We start from the raw sequence: 16,619 nt of genomic DNA, 5'->3' as shown, positions 1-16,619 counted from the left end.
GCCACAAACTACCTGTGCTGGGACTCTCCCAACATAACAAGAGTTATTTCATTGTCTTCTCACAGATCCACTGGTTTTGTTGGTAACAAGATGCAGGACTCACTTCTCCAGCTCTGATAACTGCACAGTCATTTTCATACTCCAATGTGTTTGGTTTCAGAGTAAATCTGGGCAAAGAGAAATAACCAAAAAAGAAGCTGAACTGTTGAACTAAATCCTTATTTTCATTTCTTTATGTGCATGCACACGCATACACAAGTGTCTCCCTTCTTCCCGTTCCTCCTCTAATAAGGAAATATCTCCTTCTCCCACAAGCACAGAATCTGCTAACATTATTCCCCATAACAGCCCCAGGGAGAAAACTCTGTCCTGTCTGACACTAATGCAAACTTTGATGACAAACACAGTTCTTCTGAGACAGCTTCAATGAAATTCCAGACTGAAGGAGCCCTCTCCCCATGTGACAATGGCACTGACTTCTTCAGCAAACACTGTTCACTTGACAAAGTCACAGGAAATCACAGCCTGTTTTCAGAGGGGATTCTAGTACTATCCACAATTAACTAGAAGTTGCATTGGTAGATTCACTTACATTCATTTAGTCAGATTCTCATCTTGAGCACATTGGCATAGCTCTACTGACTTCAGTGGAGCTACACACATATAAATGATGATGCTCTGGCCCATTATGTTTATTAGCTATAAGAGAAAAGAAGAAACATACAGGTCTCTCGTAAGCTCTGTCTTGTCAATCCAGTACCATCTCTTCTCCATCTCTGAGTAAGTTAGTCCAATGAAATAATCAGCATCCCTTGTTTTATTACGAAGAAACTCCTGACAAGGAAAGGAAGTGCGTGGTAAATCAGTGACACACAGGAAATGTGAGAGGAAAATCCAAAGAGCGTCTCCTTTATCCTGCTCTTACCACTGTGTCTGTAATGGCTGTGGGAGCCAGGAACCAGGTTATCATCTGAATTGAGAGTAACTGGAGAAATGTTATCTTCTTCATTTTGCCAGCTACAATTACTTTGCAAACCAATGATCTACCCCTGTGTATAACTCTGCAATTCACACTTAAGCTCATTCCTCTTGGCAACCAAATGTCCCTTGACGTAGTTGCAATGCGGTTAATATGTGTACTGCAGACAGGACTCACCTTTTTGCTGGTGACTGTGTTGAATCCTGGGATACTTCAGGTAAAACTAGGATATTGGGATATGATTCTAGTGCAAATTTTCCTGGCCCCTAGCTTGGATACATGAGGTTATGAGGATGGAAGGAGTTTTCCCCCATCTTGGCTTACTCCAAACAAGAACAAGGGATGATCGCAGCCTCTGCACATGAGATGAATAGAGAGATTGCTTCCTCTCTGCACCCTGGGGTATGCAAATCACCCCAAGAGGAGTGAGGTGGGATGGGGAGGAGGTGAGACACTAGAGCTAGCCAGGGATACTGAGGGGAGCAGGGTATGCCATCCCAAGGTTACATACTACAAAGCTAAATAGTTCAATCTAATCCTCTAAGGCTTAGCTGTGCTATAATGAGGTCCTTTGATGTGGTTATACTTGGAGGGCCAGATCCTCAGCTGGTGTAAATTGATGTAGCTCTGACCCCTTAGTGTAGATGAGGCCTTACAGTGAGTATGAAACACTAGTTTACACATTGTGTGAGGTTACTTTGCCTTAGGTTACTGAATCTCCTTCACTGTTGTCAAAGGATGCACGTGCATGATTGGATACTTGATTAATCGGAGATCAGAGAGATGTATCTCCTTCCTCTGAGGCCTCCGATCAGGCCTTCCGCTGTGGCTGCATTTTCTCAAACTCTGAGGCTTCTCCTGGTGCTCTGCAGAATGCAGCATGTTGATAACAAAATGGTGGGTGACTGAGGTATTGGGGGGACAGGTGGGCCCAGGAAAGGATGTCTTTCTTTGGAAGAGATGCTCATAATGAAGAAGTTGGAGAATCACTGCTATACAGATGACTGTGTCTGGCATCAACAGCATACAGAGACCCAGTGCTCTGGTCATGGAAAGCTGTCTGCAGCGGGAAGGACTAATTACAAACCAGAGCATTGTAGGCTTAGGTTCAGAGCCTCAAAGGTTTCAATGGGAGTTAGGCACCTAAGTACATTTGAGGATCTGGGCATTCAGCATAATCTCAATTCCCACAAAGCAGTGTTTGATCTTACCAGCTCTTTTCTGTCACTGATGACAACTAGATCCGAGCTCTGGTCATCACACTCTGTTCGGCTGGAACTCCAGACCTCTTTGGCTTTAGAAAATAAGTAGTAATTCCCTCGGTGCCCCTCCCACTGTAGGGGCTTAGCTGTAGAAGGGGACATGACCACACAGAAAAACATAGAATTTTGAACAGAAATGAAGAGACAGTCAACTTATACAATAAATCACAGAGAGATGAGAGGCAAAAATCTTATTTACAGCTGGGAAACTCCCTACCCTTCCAATGCCTACAGGACACCACTGGAAAGGCAGGGAAGCCCAGCGGTCAGCTGGATAAATGCCAGTAAAGGATTCACTACAGGTCAGCCATAGTACAGCAGAACTGTGGATATGTCTAACTGGCTCTGAATCAGTTGCTACTCAGTCTGTTCAGTTACACATTACCCGCACCAGGAATCTGGTTGACTCATCTCTGAAATTGGTCCTATGTGTTTTATTTTCAAGATGTCACATCTATATAGATTAAATATATAGATTAGACTATGTATGCATTAGATGTATATATTAGATGGGGGTTATTTGAATTTCTACTTGAATTAAGTTAAACATTATTGAATTAAGTTTAATACCTGTGGGATCTATTGCATTAAAAATGCAATAGTTTATGTGTTACTGTAGGATTGTATGTAACTTTTTCAGAAAACTGACTAATGTAAACCTTGGGAATACGTTAGGAACTTTAAAAAACTGCTTGGGATAATACATATGAAGTGGGTTTCCTACGAGGTACTTGGAAGGCCTTTGAAGCTACGCCCTGAGAATAAAAACCTATTGTCTACTGATTACCTGCTCCTGGGAGAAAAAGCAAGCAGGTCTGCTTAGGCAGTCTGTCTTTTGCTGGAAATACCACAATAAAGGCAAATAACTGTTCAGCCTAAAAATATCCTGGTTAAAAAAAAAAAAAAAAAAAAGAGAGAGAGACGTGTCTCCACCCAAGAGAGGTGAGGGGCCCGGGGAGTCGAAAGCCTGGAAGTGGATGTCCTTGCTGAATCCCTGAGGGGAAATACAAGTGCAGTTGCACTAAACTGTGACATTAGAGCTGCACACCAGCTGCAGACTCTGCATCCAGGTCTCAAACCTGCCAAAGCTCATGAGTGTTTGCATCTGGAGTTTTGTGTCAGCACATTATAGAGAAAGAGACTAGATGCGATATTGGATACAGATTCATATTTCAAATACCTCCCAATACATGCAGTTTGGGGTGCTTTGGGTCGGAGGGGAGGTTTGGTTCAATTAAATAAACATAGCTGTGTGGGGCGGGGGTGAGTGGATGCGAGTGTGTGAATTTGACATAAGTGGGAATGAAGGAGTATGGGTAAGGGCAAAATTTGTCCCTAAGGACTAAACTCAGACTTTGTGTAAACAGGTTCAACCCTCTGTGGGCCAGATATTGCTCTCATTTCCAACTGTATAAATCTGAAGGAAGTCACTTACTTTCACTGAGTTAACTAGGATTTACAACCGTGTAACGGGGGGGCGGAACTGTTCCATTGATTTACACATATGTATATCCATGGCAAATTTCTGGTTTGAAGGGAAAGCCTTGTTCAGTAATCTGAGCATAAAAAGCATCTGGCAATGTGGTGGAAAAATGCTGTTTACTCACACTCATATATCTCAGAAACATCCATGTCAAATGTACTAAACTGCCAGAAATTCACCTTTGGGCTGGGAACAAGCATGACCAATTACCAGGTCATATATTTAAAAAAGAATGATAAGCACCTGAATGTAAGCATTTAAACACAAGTTCCATCTCAGCCCTCACTACAGCATCTATCTAAGGGCACGTCTTCACTACCCGCCGGATTGATCTATCAGGGATCGATTTATCGTGTCTAGTGTAGACGCGATAAAATCGATCCCCGATCGCTCTGCCGTCAACTCTGGAACTCCACTGCAGCGAGAGGCGGAAGCGGAGTCGACGGGGGAGCGGCAGCGGTCGACTCGCCGCCGTCCTCACTGCGAGGTAAGTCGACCTAAGATACGCAACTTCAGCTACGCTATTCACATAACTGAAGTTGCGTATCATAGGTCGACACCCCCCCACACACACGTAGTGTAGACCTAGCCTAATAGGTGTACAAACAGGGCCAGATTAACCATTAGGCTAATAAGGCTATAGCCTTAGGCCCTCCTATTTTTAGGCCCTACTGGTCAGGCAGGGGGCCTGGCCAGGGTGGGGGGAAGAGCAAGCTTGCTCATGTAGCCCTGCTGGAGCGCTCCTGCCAGCAGGAAAGGCAAAGCAGCCCCCTGTGGCTTGGAAGGAGCTCAGCCGGCAGCCTGCTGCCTCTCCCCATGCTGCAGGAACACGCTGCCGGGTATCTGGTTAACACTGGTGACCGGACACTAAAAATCCGGTTACCATGGGAACCCGTGCCAGTTGTGGGTACAGTTTGAGCAGGCATCGTCCCCCCGCTCCAGCTCCCCCCATCCCTGATTTCTCTGGAGCTCTGCTTAGCTGTCAGGGAGAGTAGAAGCTCCCTCTGTACCACTCCTGGGCGGAAGCTGGCAGGCAGCTCCAGGACGTTGCCTCTTGGGTCCTAGTGCTCATCACCATCATCATCTATATGTGCTGGGTCCTGTTTCTGAAGAACTGGTGAGTTTTTTCTTTGATGTATTTTTCTGTACTGGGATGCACAGGCAACAAAGTTCTTTCCTCATGCTCAGCCTAATTCCACAGGCCAGCACATCCTTGTATTTTTAAGGGGTTGCAAAAGCACTGGAGGAAGCTCAACACACAATGTTGTAGGTTTCTCCCTCCCCTCTCCCTCACGGATTTTAAATCCACTTCTTATCAGGCTATGATAGAAAGACTGGCTGAATAGGCTAAAGGCAGGTTCTGTCCATTTGCTGGTTCTCTAGCAGTTCAATCCATCATGAATGTACCTCACATTTGACTTCTTTTGAGTTTCATTCCAAAAACATAAAGCTAAATAAACCTGAAGTTAGTCCTCATTTTTCTGCCCCAACTCAAAATAACTTCTTTCCCAAGTGGAAAATGTTGGGTAAGCATGGATTGTGTGTGATTAGAGAAGAGAATGAGAACACAGGCCAATTCCTGCTGATAGTTACACCTGTGTAGCCTTATTGACTTCAGGGAGAACAGATTTTTGCACAAGAATAGATTTTGGTCCCTTCTGCTTTTTCACACCTGGCATAAGCAGAATCTTATTCACTTTTCTCCCCTAAACTCTGGGCACTTTAAGGGGAAAAAAATAAGCAAGGTCTGCTTGACTTACACATGCAAACGAAACAGGGAGCTCTCCTTTCATTCTACTCAGCCTTAAACAAACACCAGACCTGATGTAACAAGGGTGTCACTAGTACAGCAGCCTTGGTTGGACTGTTCTTTTGTAAGATCCTTAATGGTTCTTTTAAGATGCTGATTTTCAATGAAGTCTTTTTGTTCAGGGGGGCAGAGAACACAACAGGGAATAGCTCTGTTTTGTCAACTCCTAGTCAATCAAAAACTGAAAGGCTTTAGGTTAAGTTTGTTTAATGTTTGTACAGTGATTTTGAAGAGCTAACACAGTACAGAAGTGCTAAATATTACGACTGGGCAACCAACTAAAGATCTGTGTCACTTCTAGCTGTTGCCTTTTTCTTGCAGAAAGCTTAAAACCAGGGCTGGCTCCAGTGCTTTTGCCTGGGGCAGCAAAAAAGCCTCCCGCCGCCCCCCCCGCCCCCCCCGCAGGCAGCGAGCCCAGTCGCGGCCCCGCTCTCGGGCCGGAGCGCGGCGCCGCACCACCCTCCTCCAGGTGCCGCCCCAAGCACATGCTTGGTGGGCTGGTGCCTGGAGCCAGCCCTGCTTAAAGCAAACAAATGCAAACCGTAGGGGTCTGGTGCACACTGAACCCATACTCAAAAAAATACTCATGTCAGAGCTGCTGATCACACATTCTAGAATAGATAATACTTAGTCCTGCCATGAGTGGAGGAGACTGGACTAGATGACCTCTCGAGGTCCCGTCCAGTCCTATGATTCTATTCTATGATTCTAATTGTGGAAGAACTTGGTGACAGAATAGCCTGATATGATGAATCACTGGACATTAACTGCACAAACTGGGTTCAACGTGAAAACAGTAATTCATTGTCCTCAGCTAGTGCAACACTGGGAGGCAGCTTTCAGAGCAAGACAGCCTAAAATACAATGCCACCCAATGTAATTTTCCCACTGCTACTTCCTCTACTTCAGTGGATTTTACACCTGAGGGGTTTTCTTTTATATAACAAAAGCTGGCTGCCTCCTAGACTGCAGACAGAGTGTAGAGTCCATAGCTTGGGGAAAACACCTGCAGGGCTTGGCTTTGCACTGTGCCATGTGGAGAGCTGAGGGAAGAAGTGCAAGGTTGAAAGAGGTGAGCAGGATGGGGAATGTTGCAGTGTTCATCCTCATACAGATGAGCACTCCACTACCTAAGAGGAAGGAGGCCTAAGAGAAGGACAGCGTAGCATCCCTCGTGTTACCTCTTACTCGGCAGTATCTGTTTGAAGAATTGAGTGTAATGAGAGTAGAATAAACTTGTTAATTTTACATAAATACATAATATGTAAATATGTATGTACATAAATGTTTGATGACTTCATTATTTTTTTGCAATATGTAATTCCTACGCAGGCCCTTCCCTTCCATTAGCCTTGGGCCCCTCATAACCTTATTCTGTCCCTGCGTACAAAGGTCCATCTCCATGAACCTTAATGAAATTAATCTTCATTTACATTGGTGTAAGGGGAGAGGTCCTCACCATGTATGTATAGCTGAATACGGACATGTCTGTATATTTCAACACAAAATGTAATCTGCCCATCTAGTCATATATATGCCTATGATACTGTAATGTGCCCAGCACTGTACCTCCATATCCATCCTGCAAGTCCGATAAGGGCAGAGAAAGCATCCACAGGAACCATCAGAAGTAACTATCCAACTTCAAGAAATTCTAGAGATGACCTGAATAGCAGGTTTGGACTTAGCATTTAAAGCTGTTTAGGGCTTGGCAGTGCCAAAACCTACTGAACTGTCCTTGGGAGATTTTGATCCCTAGTGAAAGAAATGTCCTGATATTAGCTAAAATGGACAGATTTCTGCCATCTAGAATGGTGGAAATCTTCCAAGAACAGATATTCTCATGGTATTTTAGCCATTTTAAGGCCACATCCAAATTGGATCTGGAAAATAGGCCCCTTTAGGGTTTGGATTCAATCAAAAACAAAACCGTAGGGTCAAATTTGGATCAGGATATTTGAACCTTATTCTCCACCAACCAAACTTTAGAAAAGAGGGGCTAGATATGAGGTTCTGCTTTAGGTCCTCCTCTGCTTTTATCAAACTAATATCTTAAATCAGATTATAAATTCCACAGAGGTACCTGTTCTGTCGCGAGCTGTAGTTGTGATTGTGCTGGAATCAGGTTGTGTCTTAGGCAGGCCTTGGGTAGTCTGTAGAACTGAAAATAAAATCCAATTCCTCTCTGAGCGATTCAATTCAAAGTTGGAATCATTTTTAGGAACAGTATTACTGTATATTAGAACTGGTTGAACAATTAAAAAAAGCTACATGGATAAAACTAGCAAGTTCATTTTCCTGTATATATTAATGAATTATAATTATATTATATTATATAGCCTGTTTAAAAAGTTTCTGCCAATCAGGCAGCAGAAACAATACCATGTGATTCAGACAAACAGCCACAAATTTGTTCATCCAAACACTTTGGCAAATATTCACGAATAACAATTCATTAACTAAAATTGGGGATGAATTGATAATACATAGTACTGATTGACTACCAGGGGAGATAATTTGTGAATATTTCACAAAAGCTAGGGATAAATTTTTCAAAAGCACCTCAGTGATTTAGGAGCCTAAGTCCCATTTTCAAAAGTACCTAAGGGATTGTTTAAATGGAGGCACTCAGAAAATTAATCTAAATTAACTTTTAAAGTGGATTAGTTAAACTGCATTAAATCCCTGGGTGGACAGTTTTATTCAGAATTAAGGTGGCCTTACTTCAACTTATCTTATTCACTTTCAAAGTTCTGCAGCCTGCGTTTAAGCTCCTATCTTCATGACCTTGCTTACACTTGCAGCAGCGTGTAAAATACATGCAGCTGTGAAAGACTCTGGATGGAGGGAGGCGGCGGGGAAAGGCTCTTTCAACACTGCCTCCCCCATCAGAGCCTTTCCCCACTCCCCCCCACCCCCAGAGTCTTTCACTGACGCATGCAGCTACACGTCACACTGTGGAAATAGCCTATCTTTCACTGTGGTGTGTAGCTACACATACCCTACACACCATCACAAGGGTAGACAAGGTCTATAAGAGGGGCGGGGCATAGCATCTCATCAGCATCTCCCATTGGCTATCTTAGGCAACTCCCTACCTAGTGTGCTGGCTTTTGTGAATCACATACCAAGGCACCTATCTCTACTCATTCATTGTATAGGGAGCCTAGATGCCTAACTCAGGCTGTGTGGCTCACAGTGTTGTTCCTGTGATTTTCTAGGTGCCTAAAAGGTAGGTGTTGTGATGCATCTCACCATCTACATCCTTTTGTGAATCTAGGCGCTTGGTCCTTGGGCGCTTCTGAACATTTTACCTTAGGGCTGTAGTTCAACTCATCCCTCTTGGAGCCCCTTCACACTCACAACCTCATGAAGTTTTCAAAGTGGTGTGTATCATTTATTCCAATGAAAGTATCAGACGTGTGTATCTGTGAGGAAATGCTCATATGAGGAAGGATGATTTTGTGATTAAGACACATTGGTCTAAATTCAGTTCCTGGCCACTGAGTGTGAACAACTGGGTGCTCAGCACTTTTGAAAATCAGGCAGGTACCTAAATATCGATTTAGGAGCCTCACTTTAGGCTCCTAGTGTTGAAAACCCTAGCCAAAAATCTTGGCTTGATCTTTCTGAGCCTCCCGATTTGTAACATTGGATTAATGATATTTGCCAACCTGAAAAGGTGTGTTGTGTGGATAAATTCATTAATGTTTGGTGAGGTTCTCAGATACAGTTGATGGGAGCCTCATCTAGACAGATATTTGATCACAAATGCACAGACAGAATACATGTGGTTAGGAGACCATTTTAAGTCCAAATTCTGAATCTTAGCATCAGTTACTGTGCAAATAATCCATAGATAGTCATTTGTCTGAACAACTTGAGTATATTAGATATAAAAAGTGAAGCTAACCCCTTTAAGGTAGTTCTGTGGCCCCTATTACCATAGTATTTGAGCATCTCACAATTGTATGGAAGTACAATAACCTGCATTTTATACGTGAGAAACTGAGAGACTAAGTGACTTCCCCAAGGTTGCACAGGAAGGCTGTGGCAGAGCAAGGACATGAATTTGGATCTCCCAAGTCCAAGGCTAGCATCTTAACCATTGGGACATCCTTCTTCTCTAATACACTCTCAAATTTAAGGATTTAACACAGTTGGGAAATTCAGAGTTAAAGCGGTCCAGGAAATTCTGTCCCCTTGCTATTATATTGGTCCAATAATACAATGATATGCCAAGGAATTGCATTTTTTTCTACAATATCAGGTATATATGTGGCAGTGGGATTACCACTAGAGCTGTGGTTGTCAATTAATCTCTTTGTGCCTCAGTTCCCCAGCAGTTAAATGGGGCTTATGATACTTATCCTGTGGTTTCTATTTAGATAGTAAATTCTTCAGGGGAGGCAGGAACTTTTACCATGTAATTGTACAGGGCCAGTTCTAGGGGCAGTTGAGCAGGGCAGCCACCCTGGGCATCAGTTTCCAGGGGCAATGAGCCACTGGGCTTTTTTTTGAGCAGGCCATTTTTGCTCCACTCTGATTTTTTTTTCACTTGGCCGTTGTGAGCCGGGGTGCTCCTGGCCCAGTACAATAGGCTCACAAACTCAGGTGGGCCCTCTAGGTTCAATAATAATAAAATGAGCATTCAAGAGAAACAAGCAGAACGCCCCCTTTGCTCAACAGAATTTCATAGAGAACCCCAGCATCTTACCTGTTATGTTCCTCTCAGTTGTGGAATTGAGGGTCCCTTGAGAGCCCGGCCTGGGGAAGATCTGTGGAACTGAACACAAGCCCAGATTTTGTTCTCCTGGAGATGAGTCTTAATGCTGCCTATACAACATTTGGTTAATAGCAGTTGTTTGGAAAGGATGTTCATAGCCCATAACACAACTGCATGCCCAGGGGAGCTATCATCTGCCTGGAATAGGGATGAGGAAGATTACAGCATAAAGCTAATGGGAGCAGTAATATCTCTGGTATTCCTGCCAGTAACAACAGCCATCAACACTGGTATAGGCACAGGCTACAATACAGACACAAGCAAAAGTTAAATGGGTAAATACAGAACCCTATATACAAACAGAGTGCAATGAATCATGACTATGGGTCTGAAATTAGTTTGCCATAAATGTCCATAGAACAAAACTTGATTGTCACACATGTCTTTGTACAGCATGTAACACAATGAGGTCCTGGCCCTTGACTTGCGCTCCTAGGCGCTGTGGTAATACAAATAATGATAACATATGTTTGTAAAAAGTGAGTAAGAAGGGGTGCAAACATGGACAAAGAAAAATTCTCTACAGAAATCAGCCACGTTTGTGAATAATTTGTCGGTCAACTCTAACTCCCAAAATAAGTGACTTTCCATATTCCAGACACATCTTGTCCATAGAAAATCCCTCCTAGGAATACTCCTGTCTGTGTGGGAATCATTGTACTTCCCTACCCCCAGAGGAGGACTGGGTCTGCACTGATGATTCAAGCCCTATATGCCCACAGGATGTGTCACTCCCTTTGTTTCACCACCAAGGCAAATGTTGTAACATGCTTTACAAACTGCTGACAAGCCCTCTTTCTCCCCCTGCCACAGAAACAAATGGAGATACAAGGGAGGTGAGGTAATAACTTTTATTGGAACAACTTCTTTTGGTGAGAGAGATCTTTTATAGAGAGCTCTGTGTGGCTTGAAAACTTGGCTCTCTCACCAACAGAAGTTGGTCCAATAACAGATATTACCTCACCCACCTTGTCTCTCCAATATCCTGGGACCCACACAGCTACAGCTACACCGAATACAGAAACAAATGCCATTATTCCTAAGGGCATTCTGCACCAAAATATTTAAAATTCTGACAATTTTATTTGTCAGATAAATGTGGAGGCTCCAGCATGGCATTGGGGAGCACAGGCCACTGGCTGCACAGAGGTGGGAGATCACTGTGCAGTTCCTCGCCCCCCTCTCCCCTGGGACACAGACTCAGTGGTGAGGCTGCACCCAACCCTGACACAGCACAAGGACCGGGTCTGCCCCAGAAACACCGCAGGGCCCTGCCCCTCCGTGCCAGGTTCACCAGGTGTAGGCAGGCAGGCTCAGCAAGGCAGGATCCAAGTGTCAAGGCTGTATCCCCACTTTGAACTTTAGGGTACAAGTGTGGAGGCCTGCATGAAGACTTCTAAGCTTAACTACCAGCTTAGATCTGGTCCGCTGCCACCATTCCCACAAACTAATTCCCTTCCCTGGGAAGCTTTGAGAAACCTTTCACCAATTCCCTGGTGAATACAGATCCAAACCCCTTGGATCTTAAAACAAGGAGAAATTGACCCTTCCCCCCTCCTTCCTTTCACCAACTCCTGGTGAATACAGATCCAAACCCCTTGGATCTTAAAACAAGGAGAAATTGACCCTTCCCCCCTCCTTCCTTTCACCAACTCCTGGTGAATACAGATCCAACTCCCTTGGATCTAAAAACAAGGAAAAATCAATCAGGTTCTTAAAAAGAAGGCTTTTAATTAAAGAAAAAGGTAAAAATCATCTCTGTAAAATCAGTATGGAAAATAACTTTACAGGGTAATCAAACTTAAAGAGCTCAGAGGACCCCCCTCTAGTCTCAGGTTCAAAGTACAGCAAACAAAGATAAACACTCTAGTAAAAGGTACATTTACAAGTTGAGAAAACAAAGTAAAACTAAGACGCCTTGCCTGGCTTTTTACTTACAAGTTTGAAATAGGAGAGACTTGTTTAGAAAGATGGGGAGAACCTGGATTGATGTCTGGTCCCTCTCAGTCCCAAGAGCGAACAACCCCCAAACAAAGAGCACAAACAAAAGCCTTCCCCCCCCCCCCCCAAGATTTGAAAGTATCTTGTCCCCTTATTGGTCCTTTGGGTCAGGTGTCAGCCAGGTTACCCGAGCTTCTTAACCCTTTACAGGTAAAAGGATTTTGGAGTCTCTGGCCAGGAGGGATTTTATAGTACTGTACACAGGAGAGCTGTTACCCTTCCCTTTATAGTTATGACACCAAGTGTGAAGGGGCTTAATGTGGAGGGATCCAGTTGTGGGTTGAGAATGTTCTGTGTGGGGCAATCTGGGTGTGGGCGGCTCAGTGGGGGATCCGGGTGCGGGGGGGATCTGGATGCACAGGGGCTTGTTGGGGGCTTCTGGGTGCAACAGTAATGGGATTCTGGAGTGGGGTGAAGATGGTTGGGGCTCAGTTCTGGGGGTCTGGGTGTGGGGGAATAGAGCTCAGAAAGGGGGTCTGGGTGTGGGGGGCTTAGTGGGGACTTCAGATGCTGGGGGAGTGGGGCGGGGACCCAGCTATAGCTGGTTGGGGCTCAGTGGGGTGCGGATCTGGGTGTGTGTGGCTCATTGGGGTGGTCCAGGTGAAGGGGGAGTGGGGTTCATGGTGGGGGTTCTGAGGGGGGGGTGAGGCTCCGTGGGAGGGTCTGGGTATGAGGGGGTTTGGATGCATGGGGGCTGGGCGGATGGGAGAGCAGCTCCCTGTACTGGAATCCCTCCCCCTAGAGCAGAGGAGCAATGGGTGCAGGAAGTGGGGGGAGGGGAATTTGCAGAGTTTCCTGCAGCTGGGAGAGAAATCTGGGAGTGGGTATGAACCAGCCCCAGATGCCGTGCAGGGGAAGTCCCATCCTCCCCAGCCCAGCTGGGACTAGCAGCTGAGCCTGGTGCAGGGTAGGAGCCACAGGCTGGGTCTTCCCCAGTCCTGCCTCCTACCCCACAGTGATTTACCTCTCTGCTGGCTGTGCTGGGCACCTGAAACATACTGCTGGGGAGGGTCGCATGACCACTCTTGTGGCTCCCTTTTGCTTCCCTATCAGAAAGTCATTTTTCTGAGGGGAAGCAAAGAAATTAGCGAGGGACATAAATTCTGCACATGTGCGATGGCGCAGAATTCCCCCAGGAGTAAAATGCTCAGTTTTTCTCTATGCCTCTGTGACCCAGGCAGAAACTGTCAGCTATCAGAGAAAGAGGAAACTCCAGCTGTGAGATCACTTAGTGCAAGTAGGAGTGAAAAATCCCCTTAGCTAAAACAATAACTCCTTGGAAAACAAATTCTTCCCTTCCCCACTATGAACCCTTTCTATCCAGGGCACATATTGGGTGGGTTGTGATCCATTTCTCACTTCACAGAGATGAGGAATTCTGCAGATGAAGCATCAGGAATCACTCTAAAGAGACGCTGTGTGACCATTCTTGGAGAAATGGGGGAGGGATAGCTCAGTGGTTTGAGCATTGGTCTGCTAAACCCAGGGTTGAGAGTTGAATCCTTAAGGGGGCCATTTAGGGATCTGGGGCAAAAATCTGTCTGGGGATTGGTCCTGCTTTGAGCAGGGGGTCAGACTAGATGACCTCCTGAGGTCCCTTCCAACCCTGATATTCTAAGTGTTGGTGGCCACTGGAAAGCATTTTACTCAGGTTTCCTAAGTGAATGTGAAAAAGAGGGTCTTATACTAAGGTGACAGGGAAACATAAATATAACAATCCTAAACTAAGGCTGGCAGTAGAGAAAGGAGAAGAGATGTATTATGACATGGGAGATGGAGGCTGAAGTTACACATGAAATGGTATTACCAAGTGCAGCTTCACCAGTTAATTAATCTAAAAGTTTGCTATTACCCTTCTCGGTTTCGATCCCAAGGGACAGCAGCCCAACACATGTACTGTATTATGATTCTCACTCTTTACTATTATAGTGCACACTATCTAAAAGAACACACAACATTGTGCAGTCACGGTTTCAGTTCTTTTTCACTCACAAGGTACATTAAAGTGCACATTATGAATGGCTTACTCATACAAAGTATCAGAGGGGTAGCTGTGTTAGTCTGTATCCACAAAAACAATGAGGAGTCCTGTGGCACCTTAAAGACTAACAGATTTATTTGGGCATAAACTTTCGTGGGTAAAAACCCCCACTTCTTCAGGTGCAGGGAGTGAAAATTACAGATGCAGGCACAAATATACTGACACATGAGGAGAAGGGAGTTACCTTACAAGTGGAGAACCAGTGTGAACAAGGCCAATTCAGTCAGGGTGGATGTGGTCCACTCTCAATAATTGATGAGGAGGTGTCAATACCCAGAGAGGGAAAATTGCTTTTATAGTGAGCCAGCCACTCCCAGTCCCTATTCAGGCCCAAATTAATGGTGCTAAATTTGCAAATAAATTTTAGTTTTGCAGTTTCTCTTTGAAGTCTGTTTATGAAGTTTTTTTGTTGAAGTATGGCTACTTTTAAATCTGTTATTGAATGTCCAGGGAGATTGAAGTGTTCTCCTACTGGCTTTTGTATGTTACCATTCCTGATGCCTGATTTGTGTCCATTTATTCTTTTACTTATACAAAGTCATGCAGCAAAGAGGAGTTGTTGGGTTACCTCAGGATGCTGCTCAGCTCTTCAGCGAGCCACAGAGAAGTGTTCCTAGGACACATCACCACTGCCTAGATCCAATCCCAGCACCATTCTTGGGGGTATTTTGTGCCTAGTTTGGTTTGTGTGAGATGCTGAGATTCACTGTAATATCCCACACTAGACAACACAGACATGAAAGTATCAGCTGCTAGAAGAACAGTGCTATAAAATCAATAAATAATAACTGAACATTACAAATGCACATCAATACTCACAATAGATGAGAAACAAGGATGTCCCTACTAGTTTAATGGGCAGGATGACTAATCCAAGAATGAGCAGTTGCCAGTTCATCTTGCCCCTGTGGAATGATCTGAAAGTTTAGAACATCCTTGCTTAATGTACACTGGCACTTCTCAACACTGGACAGAATGGGTCAAATTTCAAACTAAACCATGAGAATTTAGACAGTCAAAATGGTGTTTATCAATTACATTGCATTACTCGTGAAGAAAGTTTTTACTAAATTTTAGTAACATAACAGAGTAGGTATCTAATAATAGTTACCTATTAATAAAAGCTCCCCACTGTTCAGTTCCTGTTTGGTAGATGGTGGTATATCAGACTAGATGGGCCTGTAGCACCATATCCTCACTGGTATAAATCAGCATAGCTCCACTGAATTCCACGGAGCTGCACCAATCTATGCCGGCTGAGTATCTCGTCAATAGCGTGCTTCCCAATAGGGCAGGTAGCTAGATACTGGGCTAGATAGTATATGTTCTGAGGACCCTGGAGCTAAATGCATGGCTGTGTGGATGGTATTGCCAAAGGGGCTTCGGCTTCCTCAGCCGTGGGGTTCTGTTCCAAGAAGAAGGACTTCTGAGCATATATGGGGTCCATCTATCAAGGAAGGGGAAGAGTATCTTTTGATACAGACTGGCTAGGCAGGCTTTAAACTAGGTTTGATGGGAGCAGGAGACAAAAGGCCACAGGTAAGTCCAGAACATGGAGACCTGGATGAAGGGTCAGAATCTGGGGGGAACATGGGCAATCACAGTGCGGACAAAGGAGAGACCAGAGGGAATATAGAGGGAAAATGTAATGAACATCTTAGATGTCTGCATTCTAGTGCAAGAAGTATGGGGAATACACAGGAAGAACTAGAAATACTAGTGAAAAACCACAATTACAACACAATTGGCATCATAGGTTCATTCACATGACTGGAATACTGCCTAGTGTAATAAGGATTAAGATTTAGATTGTGCACTTATTTTTATTTTCTTTGGTGACCATCTCTGTCCTTTTATGCCTACCACTTATAGTCACTTAAAATCTATCCGTAATTAATAAACCTGTTTTATATTTTACTTAAAGCAGTGTATTTGGCTTGAAGTGCTTGGGAAACCTCAGCTCAGGAACAAAAACTGGTGCATGTCCTCTCCACATTGAGGGAAGGGTGGACTGGGTAATAAAGGTACACTGATCAGGCTTCTGACCAGTGCAAGATGGTACATCTCAGGGTTGCATGGTTAGGATCTGGGGGAACTGCCTGGAGCCTCTCTATTGTTAGTTAACGAGTGTCTGGGGAAAGCATTCATGTAACTCAGTTGGGTGTGTCCCTGCCTGTGGATGCAAAAAAAGCGAACGTCATTCTGGGATGTATTAGCAGGAGTATTGTAAGCAAGATGTGAGAAGTAATTCTTACAC

At 44.4% G+C, this 16,619-nt stretch overlaps 1 protein-coding gene across 1 annotated transcript; it reads right to left on the bottom strand.

Moving 5' to 3' along the window:
* LOC135874252 (C-type lectin domain family 5 member A-like) lies at positions 1 to 15,263 on the bottom strand. Its single transcript, XM_065399038.1, has 6 exons — positions 15,182 to 15,263; positions 10,252 to 10,320; positions 7,620 to 7,695; positions 2,191 to 2,347; positions 725 to 834; positions 1 to 167 (listed from the first exon to the last, which is right to left on the bottom strand). The coding sequence occupies exons 1-6, from the start codon at positions 15,258 to 15,260 to the stop codon at positions 44 to 46; spliced, it is 615 nt and encodes a 204-aa protein (XP_065255110.1). The 5' UTR covers positions 15,261 to 15,263; the 3' UTR covers positions 1 to 43.
* Positions 15,264 to 16,619: the final 1,356 nt, after the last annotated feature.

Source organism: Emys orbicularis, chromosome 1, assembly GCF_028017835.1.
Source record: "Emys orbicularis isolate rEmyOrb1 chromosome 1, rEmyOrb1.hap1, whole genome shotgun sequence".
NCBI lineage: Eukaryota > Metazoa > Chordata > Testudines > Emydidae > Emys > Emys orbicularis.
This window is presented reverse-complemented; position numbering and strand designations above follow the sequence as displayed.